This window comes from Protomyctophum parallelum (assembly GCF_964188405.1).
Source record: "Protomyctophum parallelum genome assembly, chromosome: 11".
Classification (NCBI taxonomy): Eukaryota; Metazoa; Chordata; class Actinopteri; order Myctophiformes; family Myctophidae; genus Protomyctophum; species Protomyctophum parallelum.
Genome location: NC_139707.1, coordinates 45,236,507 through 45,264,399, shown reverse-complemented (window position 1 = coordinate 45,264,399; position 27,893 = coordinate 45,236,507). Strand labels below are relative to the sequence as shown.

General features: G+C 44.1%; 1 protein-coding gene across 1 annotated transcript in view; it reads right to left on the bottom strand.

Annotated features, from left to right (window-relative positions):
• LOC310867033 (low-density lipoprotein receptor-related protein 1B-like) overlaps positions 1-27,893 on the bottom strand; it is a gene marked incomplete at its 5' end in the record, with an annotated part of 569,593 nt that overhangs the window by 352,129 nt on the left and 189,571 nt on the right. The window contains 5 exon segments of the mRNA XM_083776826.1: positions 6,879-6,995; positions 10,233-10,358; positions 22,290-22,439; positions 23,475-23,597; positions 27,008-27,197. Of these exon segments, the coding sequence (XP_083632952.1) occupies positions 6,879-6,995; positions 10,233-10,358; positions 22,290-22,439; positions 23,475-23,597; positions 27,008-27,197 (706 nt within the window).

Sequence of the window (27,893 nt, the reverse complement as noted above, 5' to 3'; positions counted from 1 at the left end):
TGACGATAAGTGAAAAAAGTTGTCTTAAATATTTTGTTAATTTATTAAAAATAAGAAACAAAATAAAATGTGGTAAAAGTGAAGGGGTGTGAATACTTTCCGAAGGCACTGTAGGTGAACACGGACATTGCTGTTCCTTGGAGTGGTTGCACCACTCAATAAACATGTGGTTTCCAGCGTCAATATATTAAAAGTCGTCATCTGGAGCCAACCCGGTTGGCGTGTGTGTGTGCATTTCTGTTTGTCACGTTGAACAGTGTACGACTCCATGTCATGCTTTATTAATTAGGAGAGTTACCCAACAACGAGGCTCTGGTGAGATCAATGCGTCACGTCGCAGCATTAGGCGCATGCATCAAAACTTTCTAATTTAGTAACGTCAAATTGGAACAAGATGTTAGCAACAAGTCGTGCTTCTAAAACAAAAAAAGACTGATCACCACATTAAGGCGACGACAACACGGGACGGGAGAGAAGAAGAAGAATGATCCGTCCGCAGATGTGTCGTCCTCCCCCCCCCCCCCCCCCCACACACCCCCCCCCCCTCTTCTTAGGGTTAACCCATTAAGGCCCGAGAGGACCCGATTCTACAAATGTCTTCTAAGCACCGTTTTTTCTGGAAAACCTAGGTTTCTATATCTGTGATGCTTAAAACCTTTTTTGTTTGAAGGACCGCCACAAGCAGGGACCGCCCAGAAACAAAGAATTGTTATTATGTTTCTTTTCCATTTTTACCTCCTTTATGATGAGTTCCTGTTCTGTTCTTTGACTATATAGAAGTGTCTATTTGTACGTCTCTAAATGTTTTGATGAATTGAACACGGTGGACACTCTTGTAAACAAGTGTAATGCTTAATTGGGTCGTCCACTCACAGTTAACAGTCTTTGTATTGAGTTTGTGCTTGAAATGTACTGTGATTCTGCAAACGGTTAATAAATATTTGAATCAATCAATCAATGATTTAAAAATGTTTGCTTTAAAAAATATATATATATATATTCAAAGATTTGTGCCAATTTTCAAGATCGTATCAAAGTGACGCACTATATGAGCTTGTAGATCTGCTATATTTTTACGAACATAATAGGCAAGTATATAATTAAGGCTTTCCCGGTTTCAAAGGGTTAATCTGAATAATGTAATTGACTGAACGCCCGAGTGCCTGAACAGTTTAATCAATGGCGGGAAACAAACGACCATACTGAGGCTGTAACACAAACTATATATAGTTTAACCCATTTAGACCTACCATCGATTCCACAAATATCTTCTAAATCCTGACAGTTTTCTGAAAAAACCTATGTTTCCATGTCAGTCGTTCTCAAACATTTCCATGTCAAGGACCCCCAAAAATATATGTAATTGGCCGTTCCAGGGACCCCCCCCAGAAGCAAAGATATGAGTTGGAAACATTCGCTCTGAAAGAATATATATATTCAAAGATTTCCGACACATTTTCACGATATTTTCAAAAATAGCAGACCTACAAGCTCGTAGATGACCTATGAGACCTATGAGCTTGTAGATCTGCTATTTTTCAACATATAAAGCATAGCATAATGCTAACACCAAAAGGGGGTAACCGCCCAAAATGGGTTAATAGTATACCCCGTATGGCTGTTTGCAGTTTAGCGCCTTTGCTGTGAAGCCCCCCCCCCCCCCCCCCCCCCCTTTCACAGACCGTTGGGTTAGACATGGAGTCACACCAGTGGGCCACATGGCGACAGTTGCCATGCCACGCTGCGGAAAACAAATTAGCGCCGTAATCAAGACAACATCTGCTCCGCGAAGAAAACGGGGGGTGGGGAAGGCTGTCAACTATACCTCTATAGTCTATACCGACGAAAAACTTAATACAAGCTAAAGCTGTGATGACTGAGACTATATAAGACTAAAATGATATTGACAACTTTGTCAAGAAACAAAACACAAATTCAATCACACGTATACAATATTTGCATGTACGTTCTCAAAGTGAGGTCCAAGGACCAATAATAAGGACCCTCTTGGTTTTTAGAATGCCATCTACAGTGTCACATAATATGCATTGTTGTGTATTTATCTTCCTTACATTAAGTCTCTTTGCTCACCAATGTGCTCAGTCTAATTCAACTGCAGCTGTCGATCTAACAGCTGACTTGACTCCTCCACGCTGTCAGCAAAAGGTATACTTATCTGTGCGTCGCCCTTATGTTTTGGGCAGATCCTTATATGGACATTCATTCAGTCTAGCATATCTGTTAACCCGTTCTGAACGGGGAACCCATTTTGGTGTTAGCATCATGTTATGCTTTAGCTATTGAAAAACAGCAGATCTACAAGCTCATAGCGCGCTACGAGCTTGTAGGTCTGCTATTTTTGAAAAATCGAAAGAACGACCGACATTTTTTTAGAATCTGATCTCAGGTCAGAATGGGTTAATCAGACCAGTGTGTGTCCAGTGGAAACCTCGTTATGAATCTGATCTCAGGTCAGGATGGGTTAAGACTAGACTATAAGGACTGTCTGAGAATGGGGTTGAAAGAGGCTGCTGGAATAGGCAAGGAGGCCTGTTCCTCACTCTCTGTATATGTTGTTACTCTGCTCAATCTTAACATTTTTAAATTCTCAATACTTCACACTGAAGAACTTTGTCATTCCTTCATCTTTGGAAGATTATTTATTCTACCACAGGTCGTTTTGAGGAAGCAATCTGATTGGTTGAAACAGCCTTCTATAGCCGTGGGTTAAACCAGCACCGTTCACCACCTAATCAAAACAAAGAATTCAGCTGCTCTGTTTTCCCAGAGCGCTAGCAAACTCGGTGGCTAGGCTATAGCTAGTTTATTGGGGCATTTGTGGTCGTAGTGACTACATCTGTCATTAAAAATATATATTCTTTCAGCGATTTTCTTAGTTTTAAGGGTAACCGTGGTAGAATTGCAATATTACACTCCAGGGTGTGGTTTAACGTCATTATTGCCACTTCAGTGATGCTTGTGACCGCATCCCTGTAGTGGCAATAATCACGTTAAACCACACCCTCTCATGTAAATATTGCCTAAATCTACAACGGTTACTTGAGAAATGGACCCTTAGTTACAGGCCCATTTGGTTCCACTTGCAAAATCTAAGAGTTCTGGTGCGGTCCTTGAAATAAAAGTTTGAGAATTGGGTTTAGAATTGGTAAAACAACTTGCCTGGAGGCAATCTGCCTCGTGTTCTCACTCCCATCTCCCATCTCACAGTAGGCTACCAACTTTCTTTGGACTTATATATTTTTCACAAATTCTTTTTTTTACCGGATGCCTGCAGCTTGTATTGACTTTCAGCTTGGACAAAAACTCGAGTCTACATTTGCATTGATTTGTCGGGTTCCCCGCTGCGTAGGATGCTACAGTCACACGGGGGGGGCAAAAGACACATCATATCTCTAGCTATATCCAACAAGAATCATCTCCACCGTATACAGTATAATATTCCCCTCCTCAAATACAGTACGTCTCCGCGGTGACAGCCATCGTCTGGTTGGAATTTAACATTCATTAAAAATGAAGGAATGGCATCCATAAATAATGGGAGGTTTTTTTTCAAGTAGTAAACAGTGCGCGCCGGGGCTTAAAAATGATCCACCGCACATCCATAAATAATGGTAACTTTGGGGGAGATCAATGCACAGACATTGTATCTACTAAACTACTGACAAAACAAATCTAAATCGGCGTCAATCTGAGCTGGGGTGAGCACCATGTGCGGCCCACACCACAGGGCGCCAGGTGTCCTACGAGCCGCGCCACTGCAGTGGATCTACATGCTTGTAGATCGGCTATTTTCAAATGATGTCCCCCCCCCCCCCCCCCCCCCCCCCCGGCCCCGCCCCCCTCCCGGCCCCCCCAATATAAATTGACTGCTACCTGCTACTGGCTCACTAGCCTCGATACCAGCCTTTCATTTCGTCTGCGCGAAAGATGAAAGCCTGGAAAAAGCCGTGGGCTGAACCAGTCTAAAAGTGGGAGTCAACCCTTCCGGGTGGGCGTCGCTCTAAATGATGTGACGTAGCGCTGCACTAGGGGGGAGAGGAGGGGCCGGGGGTGGCGGACAGATCGATGAGATCCAATCAGGGTGCGCGCATTTCTGAGGCGCGACCCGCCCCTCTAGACCAGAAATGTCTCTGTTTAGGTCAGGCTACTGGCTCACCAGTTAAAAATGACTGCTGAACATGGTCACAACACTAGAGGAGCAGCCTCTGGAAACATAAGAATAAGAATAACACCAAAATCAAACTGTCTCAAAAACACTGGGCAATAATTCTCTGGAATGCTCTGCCCAAAAACATCTTATCGACAATAAATAACAAAACTACTTTCAAAAGAAATGTCAAACGATACCTTGCCAATTTGTCAAGTATATAACTGATTTGAGTATTTGAGTTTATTAATAGTTTTTATCATGTGAATTTGTTTTTGTATTTTTAATTTAGTTTTTTCCTGTTTTAATGTGAATTTTTACTTGTACATCTGTATTGTAGTTGTGTTATTTAGGACCCCAGGAAGACTAGAGGCTCTTTCATGTGTCTCTAATGGGGATCCTTTAATAAACATAAACATAAACAATAACCTTAATAATAGAAATCAGGCAACACAGTGGCTGCCAAGTGATCATCCAGGGTAAACAACTCCTATGGAGTAAATAAATAAAGTGAGTGAGGAATCACAGCAGACAACAGAGTATGGGAGAAGAAGGAGAAGAATATGTTTTTTCTTTGCCGCAGCACAGCTTGATTATGATTGAATGAAGCCGAGCATGAACTTTAATTACTGCTTACATCCCGGCTGGTTTTGTGACGGAGTACCGGAGCAGGCTTTAGGACAACACAAAGGGAGAGGAAGACGACGAAACCGCACCGCGCAGCAATTGGCACGCACACACGCACGCACACACACACACACACACACACACACACAGAGCAATGTGCCTGATGGAATACAAATAGCGATTCAAAGGGGAAGACGGGGGGGACTTTTAAGACTTTTCATACCCGCACACTGTTAAAATGTATGCCGATAATTCAGCCTTCTCTGCCTACATTTTATTTGTTTATTTTAAACAGCCGCGGCAACTCCTTAACCTTAACTGTCCTTACATTAAGCCATTTTGGGGTGGGAGGAACCCCTGTTGGTGTTTTAAGCATTATGTCATGCTTTAGCTATTGGAAAATATCAGACCTATACAAGCTCGTAGCGCGCCACCGAGTGGCGCGCTACGAGCTTGTAGGTCTGCTATTTATTTATTTTTTAAATCGAAGAACGACTGACATAGAAACATAGCTTTTTCAGAAAACTGTCAGGATGTAGAAGACATTTTTTTTAGAATCTGATCTCAGGTCAGCATGCGTTAAGAAACTGAGGAATGTTGCCATGAAGCACCGTGCGCTTGTTCTTAGACGTCCCCCCCAACACACACGTCACACACACACACGCGCTCCCAGTGTATTCCAGGACGGACTACCCAGCGAGGCTGATGGATTGTATAATACCTCCGAGGCGAAGGCTTTCAGAACAGTGTTGAACTATGTTGAACTGCACAAGTTGTTTGGCACGGCTTTCCAAGGCCTGTAGTTATATTACACATCCCGGTTCCAAAGAACACAGCATCAATAATTCCGCTCGTAACGCGAGGGCTCTCTCTCTCTCACGTGAGGAAATGTTTGCACGCAAAGTAAACTTGTATCTAAATATAAGTTGTGCGTGCTGTTGTGGGTTTGGCCGAAAATCCGTGCTTCAACTATACTGAAATTGTAGAGATTTTTTATCGGGAGGGACAGACATGGTAGTAATTTCACTGATAGGAATTCATTTTTATATTACGGTGTTATATATCTTTAAACATTGATTGTCAAGTCCCATTAAATGTGTTGTGATTTTTAGCGAACACTCAATGAAATTGCTGAGCTTGTAGATAGATTAATTAGCGACCACCGAGTGGCACGCTACAAGCTTGTAGGTCTGCTATTTTTGAAAAATCGAAGAATGACTGACATAGAAACATAGCTTTTTTCAGAAAACTCTCAGGATGTAGAAGACATTTTTTAGAATCTGATCTCAGGTCAAAATGGGATAAAGGGGAATAATTTGCAGCTCTCATGCAGTGTGGACTGTAGGGGTATTCAAGGGGATTAGGCAGCGAGCCATAAAAAGTCAAATTACTTGAAGTTGGGGAAAGCATTAAGACCCTCACAACAGAAATGGACACAATGGTTCATGGTTAACCGCTTCACCGTTTGTTGTTTGATAACGGACACAACAATGAACATAGCATGTCCAATCCCTTCAGTGCACGACTGCACATGCAGGCTTATATTTCGATAGAGTAGATATGTGGAGTGTGTTCTGTGCACATTGTCATGGAAGTGTCATTGTGGTACAGTGAGAGTATTGGAGGCAGGCTGGCAAGGTGAAGTGTTCACATGTTGGTACAGTTTGAGGCTCAACACACTGGATGATAAGAGCACAATTATGATTAACCCATTCTGAACGGGAACCCATTTTGGTGTTGGCATCATGTTATGCTTTAGCTATTGAAAAATAGCAGATCTACAAGCTCATAGCGCGCCACCGAGTGGCGCGCTACGAGCTTGTAGGTCTGCTATTTTGAAAAAAATCGAAGAACGACTGACATTTTTAGAATCTGATCTCAGGTCAGAATGGGTTAAGCTCTTATGATGTGTTTGAAGTCAGTGAAGATGGAGAAGATGGAAAGTTAGTGATTGCGAATATAGTAAGCGATTACTATGTAACCTATAGGCAGAACTGTCTGTCTGTATGACTGTCTGTCACCAGAGGGTGCAGCTATCACGCACACACGCACAAAAAAAAAACGTAAAAAAAAATAGACTCACCACAGGACGCCGTCTCGTCAGACATGTCCCCACAGTCGTCGTCGCGGTCACAGCTCCAGGCGTGCGGGATGCAGCGGCCGTTGGCACACGGGAACTGGCTGGGCTGGCAGGGCTGGGCTGGAGAGCAAGGCACATAAGGCAGCGGTCAGCGGTGCGTAAAAATGTAAAAGTGCACTTACTCCAAGTACTCTATACCCCCAGGGGGGGTTCTCAACGCTTTTGGCCCGGGCGGGGACCCCAAGAGATGCTTTGGCAGTGTCTCTCGGGGACCCCCGCCCCGCCCCCCCAATATAAATTGACTGCTACAATAACCTTAATAATAGAGACAATACGCCATAAATAAATACTGAAACCAGATAATTATTAGGATAAGTGTATACAAGTGGGGCGACTGTGGCTCAAGAGGTAGAGCAGGTCGTCCAATGATCCGTGGGTCGGCGGTTTGAATCCCTGTGCCTCCTGTCTACATGTTGAAGTGTCCTTGGGCAAAGACACTGAACCCCAAATTGCTCTCGATGTGCTGGTTGGTACCTTGCATGGCTTCCGCCGCAATCGGTGTATGAATGAATGGGTGAATGTAATGCACAATCTATGTAAAGCGCCGTGGATAAAGGCGCTATATAAATAAACTCTTAATTTCCATTTTCCAGACATTCAGTTGCAAAACAAAAAGTTTTTTTTTGTATATATATATGATTTGGGAACCCCCCAAAATAATTTGGCGACCCCCAGAGGGGTCGCGAGTGCGACCCACGCGTTGAGAACCCCTGCTCTACCCAAGTACAATGTTGAAGTATTCTTATACTTGTCACTCGAGTACTTCCAAGTTTCAATATTTTTACTCGTACTCCACTGACATCTCAGAGCCAGATATTAGCTATTTGAAAACTTATTTGTGACTATAGTTACTTTGTAGAATTTGATTATTATTACAAAACCGTGCACACACACACACACACACACACACACACACACACACACACACACACACACACACACACACACACGTGACACCTCCAATGATCGCCACATCAGCGGGGATGTCATAACGTGCACCCCGGGCACGCACTATCCCTGGTTATCGCTCAATCACACAAAGGGGTGCGAACGATGCGAATGCCAAAAGGGGGGAATCTGTAGTAGTTTCACGGGCTATCTCCCTGCAGTCAACATACTGCTGCTTACCCCGGGGGCTGGACAGACAGGGACAGCAACGCCATGTTGACAGCAACGCCCTGTGATCTCTCCGCTGGCGTGTAATATGCATGTCAACTCCGACGACAGGGTGGCATTCATCATCCTCCAGCTAATGCTCATTGATCCAACCTCCAAAGGCCCCCGAGAGGCACAGCATTGGTTCCCCACAGCTACAGTATACGTTATACGGGAGGGTTGTAGAATGGAGCCACGCTGTGATTCTGACATGCCCTCAGTTTCCGGGAGGGAAGTCGCCCCTCTTTGTAGGCGCTATAAACTTCTTTGATGTTATACAGTGATCTCAACGCAATGAGATTGATCTGATAAGACGTGCTCCTCTCCGGAGCAAACCGCGAGACACAGAGCAGAACAGGCAGGTCTAGCCCATTCTGGGCGGGGAAACCCCTTTTGGTGTTATAGCATTATGCTATGCTTTAGCTGTTGAAAAATAGAAGATCTACAAGCTCATAGCGCGCCACCGAGTGGCGCGCTACGAGCTTGTAGGTCTGCTATTTTTGGAAAATCGAAGAACGACTGATGTGGAAACAGCTTTTTTCAGAAAACTGTCAGGATGTAGAAGAGATTTTTTAGAATCTGATCTCAGGTCAGAATGGTCTAGACTCTAGACGGTCTCACAACACCGTATGCTTCTTGTTCAATGTGTTCAGATCTAACAGAATCCATCTGCAAGGAAAGGGATTTTTTATAACTCACCAAAAAGTTTAAAAATCGATGTAGGCTACTGTAAACCATTGATCTTTAGTACTCGATTCGCTTCAGTACTTGATTCGTGCTTGAGTCGACTTAAAAATAAATCAGAACCGTCTGGTCTACGGACCCCGACGCTAGGGGACGTCATATCCCAGGCCCCAATATCTTCTTCTTCTTCTTGCTGTCAACATCCAACTCGGGATTCCTGGATCGCTGGCCTCCACAAATTCCTATCCAACATCAGGTTCTTGAGCTCTGCAGTGTTGTCAGCCAAGCTGTCGTAGCCGCAGCACGTCTACATTAGGTGGTACGCTTCTTTCCCCTCCTGGCTTTGCCCTGTGGTTGGCTCCCATATAGGGCCAATTTACTTGCCTCAAGTTCTGGGTGCCTGACGCAGTGCCCTGCCAGCCTCATCCTTCTCTCTCTGACTTTGTCTGTGACCCGTGGTATAGGTCCACATAGAGGTCCACATTTCTGATGCGGTCCGTCCATGTGACACCTAGTGCCAATATACTATTACAATTTACAATTTAGGCATTTAGCAGACGCTCTTAATCCAGAGCAACTTACAAAAAGCAAGAACAAAAAGCATGGGAATACATCACATTAAAAGCATTTATCATGAAACATGCGTAAGCTAAGAAAGTAACAGTGGAATATCCATATAATGAAGCTATACATATAAACTATACATATATACTACTATGCTATACATATGTACTATGACGTGCTATGACTACATACAATGCAATTATAGTGCTATAAGTCTGTATCAAATGCTATCTAAGTCTGCAGAAATGCTATCTAAGGGGGTGGGGTAAGTGCTACGGGCCATGATGGAGTCTGACAAGGTGGGAGTGGGAGTGATGCTGCAGTTCTGACTGCAATGGGAAGTGCATTCCACAGTTTTGGAGCCAGAAGGGAGAAGAGTCTGGGACGTGTGGAGCGTTGTCCCGGCGTTTTTAGTGAGGATACTTCCAGCTTCCCTATATAATGGTCGAGTCCCACGGTGGCTTTTAACATTGGTCCGGTTACTATGGCAACGCCCCACCGCTCCAGCTATGGGATTGAAAATATATCCGTGTAAAGCAGTTGAAAAGGAGGATTTTCAAATGTCCATAAATCGTAATCCAGGAGAGCTGCTGTCCTTGGTGGATCTTCTGCCATCCAAATGTCGGATTTAATTTGTGTACCGCGACGCTCCCCCGCCATGTAAAAGCTTCTGACTGAAAGGTAAACAGCACATCACCGAGTGGCGCGCTACGAGCTTGTAGGTCTGCTATTTTTTTTTAAATCGAAGAACGACTGACATTTTTAGAATCTGATCTCAGGTCAGAATGGGTTAATCAGACCAGTGTGTGTCCAGTGGAAACCTCGTATGAATCTGATCTCAGGTCAGAATGGGTTAATTAATTAATTCATTCATTCATTCATTCGTTTACCCACCGGAGCAGGTCCTGTTGGATTCATCCTCGTTGTTCCCACAGTCATTCGTCCCGTCGCAGAGCCATCGTTTGGGGATGCAGCGATTGTTGTTACACTTGAACTGTTCAACAGGACAGCTGTGGTTGTCTAGAGGAGGAATTAGAAGAGATAAAATGAATACATAATATACAGTATATACACACACACAGTACACACACACTGTTCAACAGGACAGCTGTGGTTGTCTAGAGGAGGAATTAGAAGAAAGACAATTAATATAATATACAGTATATACACACACACAGTACACACACACAGTACACACACACACACTTGAACTGTTCAACAGGACAGCTGTGGTTGTCTAGAGGAGGAATTAGAAGAAAGACAATTAATATAATATACAGTATATACACACACACAGTACACACACACTGTTCAACAGGACAGCTGTGGTTGTCTAGAGGAGGAATTAGAAGAAAGACAATTAATATAATATACAGTATATACACACACACACAGTACACACACACTTGAACTGTTCAACAGGACAGCTGTGGTTGTCTAGAGGAAGAATTAGAAGAAAGACAATTAATATAATATACAGTATATACACACACACACACAGTACACACACACACTTGAACTGTTCAACAGGACAGCTGTGGTTGTCTAGAGGAAGAATTAGAAGAAATGAAATGAATACATAATATACAGTACACACACACACTGTTCAACAGGACAGCTGTGGTTGTCTAGAGGAATAATTAGAATAAATGAAATGAATACATAATATACAGTACACACACACTGTTCAACAGGACAGCTGTGGTTGTCTAGAGGAAGAATTAGAAGAAAGACAATTAATATAATATACAGTATATACACACAGTACACACACACTGTTCAACAGGACTGCTATGCAGAGTTGGGGTCCGTTACTCATAAAAGTAATACACTACATATCACATTACTTTTGAAAAAAGCAATGCCTTACATTACTTTATTACTCCCTGGAGAAAGTAACTAGTTGCATTACTCGTTACATCACTTTTGCGTTACTCCATAACATCGCCTGTCGCATGGCCACATAATTTACCACTTAACAAATCTTTATAATCCTAATAAGGACATATACACAAGATATGTCTTTATGCTCTTTACCAGGTTGTGGAGGAATAAAACAAAATGGGCCTTTCCAAAACGGTCTAGTGCAGTGGTTCTCTTGACCGTGTACAACTTTTTCCTATGCAAACTTCTAATCAATTCTTCAATCAATCAAATCAAATATATCCAAATAAAAATAATGAGACTGAGATAAATCAGTAGCCTATATGTTCACAGTGCTTTAGGATCCCTTTCTTTATGATGTGGAGTTCCCTGCTCCATGCTCATTAAATGTAGTTTTTCATGTCGGCATATTTGGTTTATTCATCTCTGCATTAGGAGAATTCCATACTAAAAGGCTTTCTTACCTTTCTTTGTATAGTTGTTACGTCCCCACCAAAGAGGTTCAGGTGTTATTTTGTGCAAAAGCTCCTTATTGGCTATTTCCCCTACCATAAGCCCTAAACGAATTGCATTGAATGGGAATTGAATAAGGCTATGGGGTGTTGTGCTAATTTGCTCATTTCCATCGCTCAAAATTATAATTTCTTTGTATATATCCACTCTTCATAATGTAAATAATATCCCAAGCGGCACACTTTAATACTTCTTTCGATGGAAATAAGCGAACTAGCATAACACCCTTTGGTAACTGGCGTTCAAGGAGTTTTAATTGTCAGTTGTGTTGTCCTAGGCCAACTGGGTTGCTCGTGTCGAAAGAGAAACACACTTATAACACATGTAATGTGTCAGAGCGGCAATTATACAACTCACTTTGGTTCGAGAGGCCCTTTTAGAGTTGCATTTGATTTATACCCAGATTTCACTTGTACTGATTATCTCCGCCAGGCCGCCGGAAAGGCCTCCGGTGAATGAAATCACGTCAAACTAAATCAGGCATGTCACTTTAAAGGGTGCTTATATATCATTATTTTTTATAGTCGTACAATACAACTTTTTTTTTTAGTTTTTACTGCAGCTCTGAATAGCAAAACAAAAGTGTGAAAAACCAAAAATACCAAAATGAATGCACTGTAAGAAGATAATTAAATAATGAGATCCAGATCACCCGCTCATATGTTTTCAGCATGAAAATAACGACATTATGGATGCAATTATGAAGCATCCAAACGTGTGAGATGATCCCAGACAGACATACGGGGCCTGTGGTCTGTCAGCGGGGAAATTATTTGCGTCATTAACACTGCACAGTGGAGTACAGAGTGTTATAACCACATGGACCCCAGCGGTCCTATTTCTGGGACATGTCACAATGGGAGAACATTGTGTGAAAATAGACAGACATTTTTTTGTGTTGTGTTGTGTTGTGTTGACCTTGAACATCGTCTGTCTACTCTCAGTGAAGATATTGGACGTCGTCCACTATTAAACCGTCTGGATTCCTTTGTGTGGAAGTAGAGAGACAAATGAAACGCATCTGTGTGTGTGTGTATATACTGTATATTATGTACAGTATTAATTGTCTTTCTCCTAATTATTTCTAGACAACCATAGCTGTCCTATTGAACCGTTCACGTATACTGCATATTATGTATTCATTTTCTTTCTTCTAATTCTTTCTCTAGACCAGCCATAGCGGTGACGAAAATGGAGCCCATATAGGGCTCCATCTTGCGCCACCCTTATCCCTAAATGGTGCAACCACTCCAAGGAACAGCAATGAATGTCCGTCTTAACCTATATGTGACTGTGACTATGTTACTATGAGTACCAGTAGGGGAAAAAAGTGGCGCTGTTGTGCCAGAAACAGAGAGAGAGACAGACATAGTGCTGCACTGTTGCCTGCTAATGAGAGGGAGAGAGGGAGAGAGGGAGAGGGGAGTTGCACCACTCAGTTTACACCGGTGTGATTTTTACTATATTGTATGTAATTATACTAACATTTCAGGCCTTGACATATATATAGTTTAAGGCAGTGGTTCCCAAACTGACCCCCAAATTGACACTAATTATCCCACAGACCCCCATTTGAAAAGACATGCCAGGGACCCCCCCCCCCCATAAGAGAAGATGTATACAGCTCTATAGCAGTGATTCTCAACCCGTTTAATTTCAAGGACCCCTCAGTTTGACATGCATTAGTCTACGGATTCCCATTGAATGGCATTTCTATCTCTGGGACCACAATTGATATTGTAAAACCAATGTTTATTTAACCCTGAGAGTGTACAAGTGTACAATTTGTACACTCTCTGGGTCCATTTGGTTCCAAACTAGCCCGGGCACCATTTCATTTCGGTTTATGATCCGGGCTGGAGCCGGATGATATGCTTACGTCATGTTGTAGGCAATGGTTTGCCTACAACAAACAGGAAGAACAGGCGGCGACAACTTCCTTTTCCCTCTCAATAAAAGCTCTCTCTTACGAGAGCTTTTATTGAGAGGGGAAAGGAAGTTGCCGCCGCCTGTTCATCCTGTCTGGCGACTACAAAACAATACTACAACATGACGTAACCACATCATCCTGATGACTACAAAACAATACTACAACATGACGTAACCACATCATCCTGATGACTACAAAACAATACTACAACATGACGTAACCACATCATCCTGATGACTACAAAACAATTCTACAACATGACGTAACCACATCATCCTGATGACTACAAAACAATACTACAACCATAGGTGGCGGGTGCGTTTTACCTTTGGGTAGGCTATAGAATTGCGTTGGGGGGGGGGGGGGACTCTCGCCGCCGCAGATTTATTTATTTATTTATTTCCCAGATGGTCTAAAAATGAGTTATTTAACATACTTTTACCAATGAATTAGCCTATACACAGACAACGACTTTTGGACGTCTTTTTCTCAAGTCTCGAGTCAGTCAGTCAGTCAGTGTAGATTACCCGGCGGTGTTGCTGCCCCTCCGAGAGTCGCGGCTCATGGCTCTTGAAAGACGGCACAGAGACAGCAGTCACTCCGCTGAACGTGTCAGTGTTGCTGCAGTGGTGTGAACTGTGAACCGTGCGGACATTGACTGGTGGTGCTGAGTTCTGACAGCCACTCACTCTTGCTGTTTCCCAAAACAAACCAGCGCGCGCTACTCTTTGCTACAAAGCGACTGGAAGGACGAGGTTTACAGACATACCAATAGTAGTCAATCATATGCTGATTAGGCCAGTTGCTGTATCGTATATAGCTATATCCGATCGGGCAGCGACAACACACACACACACACAATAGCCTTCTATAATGCTGCGCACATATATTATATATATTTAAAATAATACCCAGCATAATTTTTGGGAAGGCCAAGCCTTCCCTAGCCTTACGCACCCGCCGCCTATGACTACAACATGACGTAACCACATCATCCTGATGACTACAAAACAATTCTACAACATGACGTAACCACATCATCCTGATGACTACAAAACAATACTACAACATGACGTAACCACATCATCCTGATGACTACAAAACAATACTACAACATGACGTAACCACATCATCCTGATGACTACAAAACAATTCTACAACATGACGTAACCACATCATCCTGATGACTACAAAACAATTCTACAACATGGCGTAACCACATCATCCTGATGACTACAAAACAATTCTACAACATGACGTAACCACATCATCCTGATGACTACAAAACAATTCTACAACATGACGTAACCACATCATCCTGATGACTACAAAACAATTCTACAACATGACGTAACCACATCATCCTGATGACTACAAAACAATTCTACAACATGACGTAACCACATCATCCTGATGACTACAAAACAATACTACAACATGACGTAACCACATCATCCTGATGACTACAAAACAATACTACAACATGACGTAACCACATCATCCTGATGACTACAAAACAATACTACAACATGACGTAACCACATCATCCTGATGACTACAAAACAATACTACAACATGACGTAACCACATCATCCTGATGACTACAAAACAATACTACAGCATGACGTAACCACATCATCCTGATGACTACAAAACAATACTGCAACATGACGTAACCACATCATCCTGATGACTACAAAACAATACTACAGCATGACGTAACCACATCATCCTGATGACTACAAAACAATACTACAGCATGACGTAACCACATCATCCTGATGACTACAAAACAATACTACACCATGGCGTAACCACATCATCCGGCCCCAGCCCGGACCATAGGGACTTTTGAAACAGAGACCAGGCTTTCCTCCGACGCGGTGGAAAGCCTGGTGATGCGAGGTTAGTTCCAAACTATCCTTCAGCTGGGGACCCCCTGGAGGCTGGAACTCCCTCAAGTAGCACCCATATAGGGGTCCCCCGGACCCCACTTTAAGGAACCACTGGTTTAAGGTGCTCTCCATATATGGGCATTGTAAAGGCCCCACCCACTGTCCACGTATACTTTGTTCTTCTTTATTCTATATTATGATGTAATCTTTAAGGGGCTAAACACATTTAGTGCCGCAAGTGCATCAAAATAGAAGCTCCGGGGTGCCAGAGTTGTCTGATCGCTCTTGCTCTGAAAGCCATGAACCGGAAACACTTTCCTAAAAAAAGTTGACTTTACAAAGTGACCTCACATACCCGATCTTCATTAAAAAAAATTACGCTCCAAAAAGCGTTCACATTTTGCGGGAGAGACGGATGAGGAGCAGAAATGAAGCGCCAGCATATCGATCCATTCATCACCGCGGAGAGCGCCCTGGATTAGGAGATACGAGTCATTCTTTCCGCCGCGCTAACATGGGAGTCAATGACAAGCTAATTATTGCACAGAGCGTTACGGAAAGCGAAAAGTGAAATGCCAAAAAAGAAAATAGGAAAAATTCGGAATATTCTTATCTCGCCCCGCGTTGCTGGGACGTCGCTAGGACGTCCTCACACGTCGTAGGCACTAATATTTCTGGATCCTTATGACGGTCTCACACGTCGTACGAACTGAAACGGATATTTAAGGGGCTAATTCTTACGTTAGCCGCTTTTTGTCCGCCACACGTCTCAAGATTTGCCATTGACAATGAACGGAGAAATGACGTCAGAATTCCGCTAAATATGACGAAAATTAAACTAAACATTAAACGCCATTGACGCTGAAGGGAAAACTTACGTCATATGTAAACGAGTAAATCAGCTAAACCAATCACATGTTGGTGGGAGCGCTTGGCCAATAAGGGACCGCCTCCGCTAACATTATTAGCCCTTCACTAAATCCCACCCCCAAAAAGTGATTGTCCAATGCCAATCCAAATTGTTTAGCAACGGTTGCTAGGCAGGTCAAGCTTTCTCCACTGCCATCGTGCCTATTGGACAAGGATGGGTTGGGGAGGGACTTGATGATGTACGAAGACAAGAGCGCCCCTCATTTCACACAGGTGTGATTTTTTTTCCCCTTTTTGAGGGGTGCTAGCCCCTCTTATGCCCAGCTCTCCGTGTAAGACAAAAGTGATTGTGATTGGCCGTTATGAGATGATGTAGCACTAGCGCCCCTCACTTCACACGGGTGTGATTTTCATTATATCTTTTTGGATTTTTTTTTTTTTTTTTTTTTTTTAAGAATGGAATGACAGTAAATCTATTTAACCTGGTTTCCTGCCCATTGACCCCGCCCACTCCACTTTCTTTGGAGTCTGACAATCAGGCTATACTGTTGGCCATCAGCGCCCCACCCCGCCAGGCGATGGGTGAGCAGCTGTCCAGCCAAAGAAGTCCTTTGAAACCACATAACTCTCCAGCTGTACATTGGGGTTATTGCTGTCTGAGCTGGGGGGGCTGTCGGGATCTCGGAAGGATAATATTAGGGTCCGTCTGGACAGGGGGGCGGTGTCCAGGATCCTCTCCGTCTGCTCTGGTAGATCCAGGCCACGGTACCGGCCACCGCCGCCAGGACCAGCAGCACCGTCAGCACACAGGTGGTCGCCAGCGTCGCCTGGCCGGTCCCACCCGGAGGACCACCCAGGTAGCTCACAGTGATGCTGAGTGAAGTCTCCATTGTCTCGTCGTCGACCAGCGAACACTTGTACTCGCCGGTGCTGTCTCGCGTGACGGCCGTCAAGGTGTAACTGTCGGAGTTTTCCACCACAACCGTCCGTTTCTTGAGGTGGAAGTTGTAGCCGCTGGGAGGAGGGTTACCGTCCGCGAGGCACTTCAGAGTCACATTGTCCCCTTCCGTGATTGGACCTTCGGGGGTCGACACCGTCAGACTCAGCCTCTCGGTCGGGTAGTGGACGGGAACGGTCAACGGCTCGGACTCCGCCGTGCCCAGCCGGTGGCCGGACAGGCAGGAGAAACGTGCGTCGGCGTCCTCCTGCCTGGTGGCCGCGTACCGGAGAGTCGAGGACGTGGTGGACAGACCGGTGGAGGGGTCCACCGCCACGGTGGACGTGAGGACGACGCGCGTCCCGTCGTCGGACTCCAACGGCCGGCCGTTCCTCTGCCACGTGACGTCGGCCGCGGGGTGGGCGTCCCTCGCCACGCACGTTCCCAACGTCGTCAGCGCGCCTTCCTGCAGGAACTCTGCTTTGTCGACGACGACGACGGGCAACGCCGGGTTCTTGTAGACCGACACGGAGCTGGGAAGAAACTGGTGTTTGCGGTCTGACACCACCATGCAGACGTAGACCCCTTGATCGGTCAGCGTTCCCCGGCTGATCAGGAGGCTGGAGTCGCCGGAGATGTTAAACCGCGGGACGAAAATCTCAGCTTCTTCGGTCAGGTTGGATTTGATCACCAATTTAACAAAGTCCCAACTGTTCAAAAGGTGTGTCCACGTCACCATTTCCAGTGTGTCCCCCGGTGGAAGGCGGTAAGGACACGGCACCACGATGGTCTCTCCGTACAGGCCGGTCACTGAGCCCATGATGCTCTCCTGGACCGGAAGAGACGTGGAGGCCACGACGCCTAAGAGGAGGAGCATCGACGTTAGGGCAGATGAAGGCATTGTTGGACGCTCTGGGATGGAAGAGATGCTTCAGCTCCAGAGCCGCTGGAAGGCGAGTGTTGCTGTAACTTAGAGAGCAGTGAGTCTGCAGCGCGAGCTTCTTTTATGGACAGATACTGTAGACACTGTCACGCTGATGTCACAGTTCTGACATCAGTGATACTGGCCTCTCCAACTAACCTGGACAATAGCCTGGCCGCTGTGCTCGTGTCACTACCATGACTCAGCCATAACCATATAAGGAGTTCCCAACGGAGTTACTCTATAACCCCATCAGCAACCCGTCAGCAATCAAAATCAGTGAGATCCATATACGGGCACAAAAGGGGTATGCTCATATATGGGCATATATACCGATGACATCAGGAATCTCCATTATACTAAGAGACAAGGACTGACAGGTACAGAGATTGCCATATATGGGCAAGTCAGCATGCCAAAACCCAAAACCCCCTTTCCTTGAATAGCTCTGAACATGTATGCTAAATCTAAGGTCCTTACCCTGCTGCCCCACTTGTCTGGGTATCTTTGCGCATAGCGTTTAAAACCCGTTGTTCTGTGGTTTTCAATAAAACAAGTTTTTAATCCACTCTGTCTAGGAATCTTTCATCTATCTTGGATCCTTCCTTGATTGCTACTGCGCAACAGCACCCCTGGCGGTTAGGGTTGTGCAGCCAGTTGCACTAATTTGGGGACTTGTTCGTCGACTACCTTTTTCTACGGACGAAAACTACATGGAAACTACATGAAAACTAAGCTACGATGACTAAAACTAAGACTAAATATACTGACAATTTTGCCAACAAATAAAAACTAGACTAAAATGTTAGGAAGGGACTATAGTGGACAAGAGATCCAGTATAAGTCATTTTACACTTGGTCGCATGCTTTCAGTCATAAAGTAAAATCAGTCATTACGACGGCATCAAGGCCTGACTAAAATCTGACTAAAACTAAAATCTAATTTTGCTGTCAAAAACAACACTGGCCCAGTTTAACCCTGCTTAAGAAATGCCTATGGGCAAAATGCATTGGGATTAATTTCCTGGGCCACTCGTCGTTCTGAAAGGGGGCGGGACTGCTACGCTCTATGGAGCAGCAATGGAGATGTCCGGAATCGGACACAAATTGGAAGCTGATTTCGCAGACACGTTTAGTGTTAAGCTCTTAAAGGTTTTATGACATTAATTTTCATTTATTTTTCTTTTTTCTTTTAGGTTTTATGACCTCAATTACACCCAAAAAAACCTGAACTTTGAACATTCAGTGGATTTTCTGTGGTCTGAAGTTTTCTTTGGGGTTTTTTGGGCCTTTTGAGCTACAATGAAAACAGGCAACACAGTGAAACAGTGACATCTGCTGGCAAATCCCATTGACATATATGGGATTTGCAGTAAGTGATGTCACTTACTGCCGGCAAATCAGAGCACCTGTTTGAGCCAGAAAACCCCAGATCACAGAAAATCTACTGAATGTTAAAAGTTCATGTTTTTTGGGTGCAATTGAGATTAGAAAACCTAAAAAAAAAACAAGAACAATTCCAAAACCTTTTTTTTTAATGTCACAATCCCTTTAAGAAGTTAATTAATTAACCCATTCTGAACGGGAACCCATTTTGGTGTCAGCATCATGTCATGCTTTAGCTATTTAAAAATAGCAGATCTACAAGCTCATATCGCGCCACCGAGTGGCGCGATACGAGCTTGTAGGTCTGCTATTTTTTTTTAATCGAAGAGCGACTGGCATTTTTAGAATCTGATCTCAGGTCAGAATGGGTTCATCAGACCAGTGTGTGTCCGGCGGAAACCTCGTATGAATCTGATCTCGGGTCAGAATGGGTTAATATCACAGTTTTTTATGCCATCGGTTTTCATGCAGACAAAAAGGAGTTCCCCCGAGTGAAGAAATCATTTTGGCTTCTTTTGCAATCACCTTTCTTTCTCCAACCAGTTGGGCCTCCGTGATAGTGTCACTCCAGTGTGAAATCACAAGATTAGGACGACGAGGGACCAAACCCTTCTTTTTTCTTTTATTTCTAGCTGTGGGAGACTGTGGAGAATGTTAACTAACCCATTCTGACCTGAGATCAGATTCATGCAAGGTTTCCACTGGACACACACTGGTCTGATTATAACCCATTCTGACCCGAGATCAGATTCTAAAAATGTCAGTCGTTCTTCGATTAAAAAAATAATAATAGCAGACCTACAAGCTCGTAGCGCGCCACTCGGTGGCGCGCTACGAGCTTGTAGATCTGCTATTTAGGTAAAGCATTAGCATAATGCTAACACCAAAACGGGTTCCCGCGCAAAATGGGCTAACAGATAAGATTGTCTCAGGCCACACAGGGGGAAGCTTGATTTCAAAGCCTAAATCCCCCACTTGGCATTCCCTTTATACCGCCGACATCCATTATTCCCCCTCACTTTTGAGAGACAATTTTTGTCCCAGATAAAAAGAAAAAGAAAATTCTGAAGAAGCAATCATAACGCAATAAAACAAACCTAGTTAGAGGATGATCGTTAAAAGTAGATATCCCAGCAGGGTGGATAATTGATTTCTCCACTTCTGATCATTTGCGGGCAGAGGATTGCATTTTACGGTTATTTAATATTATTTATATATTTCTTCCATTCTGGAAAAAATGAGTCAGCAGCAATGCAGCGGCATAGAGGAGCATAATGGTGTTTATCTAATCGATTCACTCAAAAAAATGTTCTCAAGGAAATTAAAAGGAGAGGCAGAGGGGGGGGGGGGGGGGGGATGGGACGTTATTGACTGCTTAGGCCTGACGTCGAAAAAAGAAAGTTCGCTCTTCTCTCAAAAGAATATATATACCTATTCAAAGATTTGTGCCGCATTTTTACGATTTTTCTAAAATAGCAGACCTACAAGTTCATAGCGCGCCACTCGGTGGCGCGCTATGAGCTTGTAGATCTGCTATTTTTGCAATAGCTAAAGTATAGCAGGATGCTTGAAACATCCTAAACAATCTTAAAACAAAGTTTTAAGATTTCCGTTTTCATCAGCTAAACAGGGGAGGGGGTTTTTCGATGACGTCTCTCACTCTTACGCAAAACACAGAGGATTGCCCAACAGGCGCCCCTATAGGCTGTGGAGCGATGCGATCCGTTCTCGTATCGAATAAACTTCGTCTTTTGGACAATACTTCGTCCTGGGCGTCGGGCGTTACTAATAGAAAGGACAAAGAACTCCGTCCTGGGCGTTGGGAGTGTGTATGATGAAGTAGGACATTCATGAGATAAAGAGGTTTCTGCCCGACCACAGCAACAATATGTGTCAGGAATGGAGACACGTGTTCAGTAGCTTTTTTGTTTGCATCTCTGTGTCTGTACACAAGCACGCGTTCTGTGCGTGTGTGCATTGCGTGCGTGCATTAGGGCTGTCCCCGACTAAGGATTTGTATAGTCGACTGATAGATGAATACATTTGGTGTTAGTCGACTAATAGTCGACTGAGCAAAAATAAATAAATAAATAAAATGTTTGTTTTTTTTTTGCCCCAAAAATTGTATATAAAAATACAATATTTACAAAAATATACAAAAATATTGTATTATTCCACTAGGTCTGTGGGGGACATAAACACATTTGAACATTCTGACTTTTTAACAATGAGAGGCTTGTCATTAGCCAGATTGAGCACAGCAGGTGAGATTGAGATTCTGGAGTCTATCAGGCCAGCGCACTGTGCGATTCAAGTCACAGGCAGTGGCACATTGCCACACAGGCAGACACACTCCACATGCATATTGGAGATTTGAACAGTCAGAATGTTCAAATGTGTTTATGTCCCCCACAGACCTAGTGGAATAATACAATATTTTTGTAAATATTGTATTTTTATATACAAAAAAAAAAAAATGGGTTCTTTTTTTTGCTGAACATCGACTAAGAGGTGGTCAGTCGACTGAGACCCGTTCCGATCGATTAGTCGACTATTCGACTAATCGAGGTCAGCCCTAGCATGCGTGTGTTGCGTGTGTGCGTCAAATACTCACAGCAGCTGTGGGCGTCCTCGTCGCTGCCGTCCAGGCAGTCGTCGTCTCCGTCACATTTCCAGGTGTCTCGGATGCAGCGCTGGACGCTGCGACACTGGAACTCATCGTCCTTGCATCGCTGAGTCTCCGGACCGCCCCCCGACGTGGACACTTCTGGAACACAACAACAGGTCAGATAATATGAGTTCAAAGACCAGGAAAAAACCAATAACGGATTTTCTTTTTTATTATATTTTTGGGGCTTTACTGCCTTTATTGGTAGTACACAGTAGAGAGACACGAAGCAAAGGTCGTCAGGCTCGGGGGAATCGAATCCTCAATCTACTGGCCGCCATGGCGGAATTGTTTTTTTTTAAATTTACCGGTATAACCTTTATTTTAACCAGTAAAAACACATTGAGGCTGTGTCTCTTTTTTACAAGTGGGATCTGGCCAAGAGGCAGAAATAAAATGACACTTCAATACCTACATCGTAAATGTCACATTTTTGGAACAGCTAATAAAACACTGATGATGCACCTCAAAGTACCTATGAGATAAATAAAACAAATCACCAAAGTGCTAATCTTTTAGTAATCCCATTAGAGCCTACTGTATATATGGAGAGTCTACAGTATTTAAGGAGAATAGATTTATTGTCTAATCTCATTAGAGCCTATGTTATGCAGCTTATAGGTCATCGGCGCCCGCGTAACAACAGATTATCTGTTTTTGTTTTGATCGTTTGTTTTGTTGGCAGGGGAGTTATAACCACTTAAGCCTTATTTTATATTTAGCAGTATGACGGACGGTACCGTGCATAAGACTGTGAAAGAAGTTGCCGCGATGAGCTTGTAGATTTATTTTAGTTTTGCTTATGTTTCTCATGTCTGAAATACAGTCGCTGGGTTGAGACAAAAAAATAGATCCATCCTTATGGGACTTTACTTTCCCTACAAAATCCTGCAGCACCATTATATGATCTTGAATCTGTATCTTTTTTTGTCATCACCCCCCCAGACACAAGCTTGCAGAACATCTATGTATTTGATGCTAGGATGAATTTAGGATTACGGTGTGTATATATATTATATATATAGCCGGGGACGGCAAAGCTCTCTTGAGCCTCTCTCTCTCTCTCTCTCTCTCGTGTGGCTCGCCGTCTGGGTTCATCCCTGTGTTTTTCTCATACATATATATACGTACCTGTGCAGGTGACATTGTTCTTCTCCAGGACCTGGTTGTCAGCGCAGGCACACACTCGGCCTCCTGGGACGGCCAGGCAGAGGGTACCACAACCCCCATAATTTACCCGGCACGCGTTGTCACCTGGAGACATGAAGAGCCAAAGTAAGGTTTCGTCTCGCTCGCTCACTTCACGCCAGATTTTCCTCGACTCCCTGCTGTTGTTGTTGTGTTTGTGTCTATTTTGTTCCTCCAAGCGGGTGGTTCAAAGGTCGCTTGGCAATGCGGCAACAACACCAAGAGAATGTTTCCTTCGTACAAAACTAATTTCCTGTACTGGGGACGGATGGAGGTGCCAATGGCAGCATCATACGTAACCACATGTCACATGAATTATAGGGAACAATGCTGGGGAAAGCTGTTTGACATTTTTATCCTTCTTGGAAGAATAATTTGTCTTTTTTTTTTTTTCATTTTTTTTTCAAAACAAAAACCTACCCTACAATATCCTCTGGGGGAGAAAATATGTCTTTTATTCCTCACTCTCTCTCTCTCTCTCTCTTTTTCACACTTAAAATAAACTGTCACATGTATAAAGTTGAAGCATGAAGACAGCGTTTGTCACTTCCATTTAACATTAAAGCCCCAACAGGCAGTGCCTGAGCCAATGAGATAAAGCGCTCTTGTTTTTTGCGAGGGGGGCCAATCGGGTAATGCTCAGAGGATTGGACAGCCAATTAATCTACGGCGTGACGCGGAGGATGGAACACTGGAGGAAACGAACGGCCAGTGAATGAGGCATCGCCTGACCCCCACGGCATCGCACATGTTTGGCCCCGGCTGCTTCTCATTATCTGTGGCAGTGCAGCTTTCGGCTGCTACACTAGACAGTTACAGTTACTGTACACGGCTCGAACCAAAGCTAAATACTTCAGTTCAACATCCCACTTCCATGCAGTGGTTCCCAAAGTCTTTCGTGTCAAGGACCCCCAAATCAACATGTATTAGGCCAAGGACCCCCATTTGAAAACGTATGCCAATGAACCCGAAAAGGGAGGATTATTTCACGGCTCTAGCAGTGATTCCGAAACGTATTAATTTCATGGACCACCAGTTTAACACCCATTTATGCTACGGACCCCCCATTTAATGGCATTTCTATCTCTGGGACCCCAATTTATATTGTAAAATCACTGTTAATGGTCCATTTGGTTCCATTTGTACACTCTCTGAGTTACAGACCCATAAGGGTCCATTTGGTAGCAAACCATCATTTAGCATGGGTCCCCCCTGGAACTCCCTCAAGTACCCCTGGGGGTCCCCGGACCCCACTTTGGGAACCACTGGGGTACAGTACCAACAAGGGTTCCCAAACTTTCAAGGCTGCGGAACCCACGAAATAATCACATTTGAACATGGGAGCCCCCACACCCCCCCCCCCCCCCCACCCCATGTATTACATTTAGGTCACATTCATACCAGAGAGCTTTGCTGCGATTAAAACGAATCCTGCTGCGCATTGTCTGCGTGCGTAGAGAGAGAGAGAGAGAGAGGGGGGTGCAGGGTCCCAGACGGCACGACACATGCACGTTATGAGTGTAATTTTATCACCATAGATTTCACTGTGTAGGCTATTTATGAATGGAACACATTGATAAAGGTCCCCCCTGCTGCGTTTCCAATTGCTGCGAATGACAGTGTGAAGGCAAACCGCAGCCAATTAAATATGCAAGAATACAAATTCCCCGCCCATACGGATCTGAGTCTACCGAAGTATTAGGTGAGAATCTGACCTTAGTGTAAATGGTGCATTTATATAGCGCCTTTATCCAAGGCACTTTACATAGTGCATTTCATTCACACACACACACACACTCATACACCGATTGCGGCAGGGGGCCATGCAAGGCACCAACCAGCACATCGTGAGCAATTAGGGGTTCAGTGTCTTTGCCCAAGGACACTTCGACATGTAGACAGGAGGAGGAGCCGGGATTCGAACCGCCGACCCACGGATCATTGGACGACCTGCTCTACCTCCTGAGCCACAGTCGTGACTCGGTCTCACAGATACATATGGTGAAACACAAGCTCACGCCTCGCACTGCGATGCGTTTGCAAGCTTGTAGATCGACTATTTCATTAGATCAGCTAATGGATACCATTCCAAGCAGATTGAACGCCGGTGTTTCTCCTTGTTAGTTTTATCGTGAACATGGATTACAATAATTATCCACGGTCCTTGATTGCAGAGCGCGTGTCTAGACACGGCTTCACCTGTCTGTCAATTAAATAACATTTATTATTTAATTGGCAGACAGGTTTCCACGAGACCGCCATGCAGATCACCAGACGGAAACCTTGTATGTCCAAAACTGTTAATTTATAGTAATAATAAAATGAAAAAATAAAGTGAAAATATATATGGAGATACAAGGTTTCTGCCCGGCAACAACAGCAAATTGCAACACGAATCGTGCCTAGACTACTATACTGGCTGCTGAGCACCCGAGCGGTTCTCCAACCTCAACCAACGCGGACAGAAGAAGTTTTTAAGACAGCTGGTGGATGGAAAAGAAGCTCTATACCTCCGCGGCTGACTGCCACGACGGACAGATTCCTGGAAACGGGTGGAGCTTAATTTCCATCGAGAGAGAGAGAGAGAGAGAGAGAGAGCGAGAGAGAGAGACACACAGACAACCACCGTGCAGCAACACAATCACTGTCACCGGCACTGCTGATCAGCAGTGGTGTCAGTTTGTCATGTGTTTATGAGGTGACGGTACTACATTAGAGCGCTCGGTGTGGTTGTTATGTTCAATGATGTCTTCCCTTTGTGTTTAGGGTTTCTTCCTGGAGGATGAAACCTTGACAGTCAAACGTGCCAATGAAAAAAACTAAAACAAAACAGTGATATAGTGACATCACAATATCATCCCCTCCCCTAAACCCTCCCCATTTATCATACAACAACAGCTGTGGCTTCAGTTCAGGTGGATCACCACCCATCACCACCCACCAGGCATACTTAATTAAGCTCACGATGCGATGCATTGTGAGCTTGTAGATCTGCCATTCTCAAAAAGATCTCCATACATTTGAAAACTTGAAATGCGACATTTCTGCATAATGTAATGGATATACTTTTACTGTTGGTATCTTAAGTACATTTTGATGCCAATACTTTTGTACTTTTACTCAAGGTACATTCTGAATTCCAGACTTTTACCTGCAACAGAGTATTTCTATACATTCTACCCTTTTTACTAAGTACAGAAAACGTGAGTAATCTTTTTCCCCTAACTGATTCTAAAAGAAATGTCTTCTACATCCTGACAGTTTTCTAGAAAAAGCTTATGTTTCTATGTCAGTCGTTCTTCGATGTTTCAAAAAATAGCAGACCTACAAGCTCGTAGTAGCTTGTAGATCTGCTATTTTTTCAATAGCTATAAAGCATAACATAATGCTTTACAGTTGTGTTCCCTTCCTTAGTACCGGCCTGACACCTAGAGGTTTCTAAAGGTACCTAGGAACCTCTGGAAGTGACCTCTGACCTTGCTGACTCTGGGCGTCGTAGACGCGCAGGCCGAACAGCGGCGGCCGCTCGCTGCGCAGCAGGGTGACCTCTCCGGAGGTCAGGTCCAGCTGGTGGACGGAGGCGTTCATGTACTCCGTCCAGAAGATGGCGCTGCGGTAGTGGGAGATGCCGAACGGGTGGTTGAGCTCCTTGCCGTTGTACACCACCTGCAGGTAGGGGGCGCAAAGGAGCACAGGAAGATAGAAATAAACTTTTAATCCATTCTGACCTGGAATGACAAAAAATGTCTTGACAGTTTTCTGAAAAAGCTGTGTGGAGTTTGCATGTTCTCCCCATGTCCCCTAGGGTAGGTATACCCTCACATAAAACACGCAGTAATCCTGGTCTCTAAACTGCCTCCCCCTGGCCAGCCGGGGCGCCTGATGGAGGGGAAAGGAACACCTGCCAGGTGTAAAGGAGCAACTTGGACACTCAGGCATGAAGGAAGCATGAGTTCAAGTCCATTGTCCCCTTGTATATGACTAAATTTGATTGAGGGATGCCATTGGATTTTTTCTCCTCTGGTGAAAAGCTGGAATTAGCGTGATGACAGTCTCTCAGTCAAATCTGGTCACATATATGGGGACTAGGTTGGCGGAGGGTGTGTAGAGCCCAGGATCACATTAGATAATTGACACAGGGTGAAAAATAAGTTACAAAATCATTTGATAAAAATTATAGAAAAAAATAATAAAAGTTGTGAACAATAGTCATCGGTTGATGTACTTTTTATTTGCATTGTAATCCCCGTAGGGGGGATTTTAGATCGCCTCATATAAGAACCGTGATTGAAAAGATTAACATGTCATCCCGGGCCGTTTCACTCATATGGTTATGAAGAATCAACTGACTGAGAGAAAACG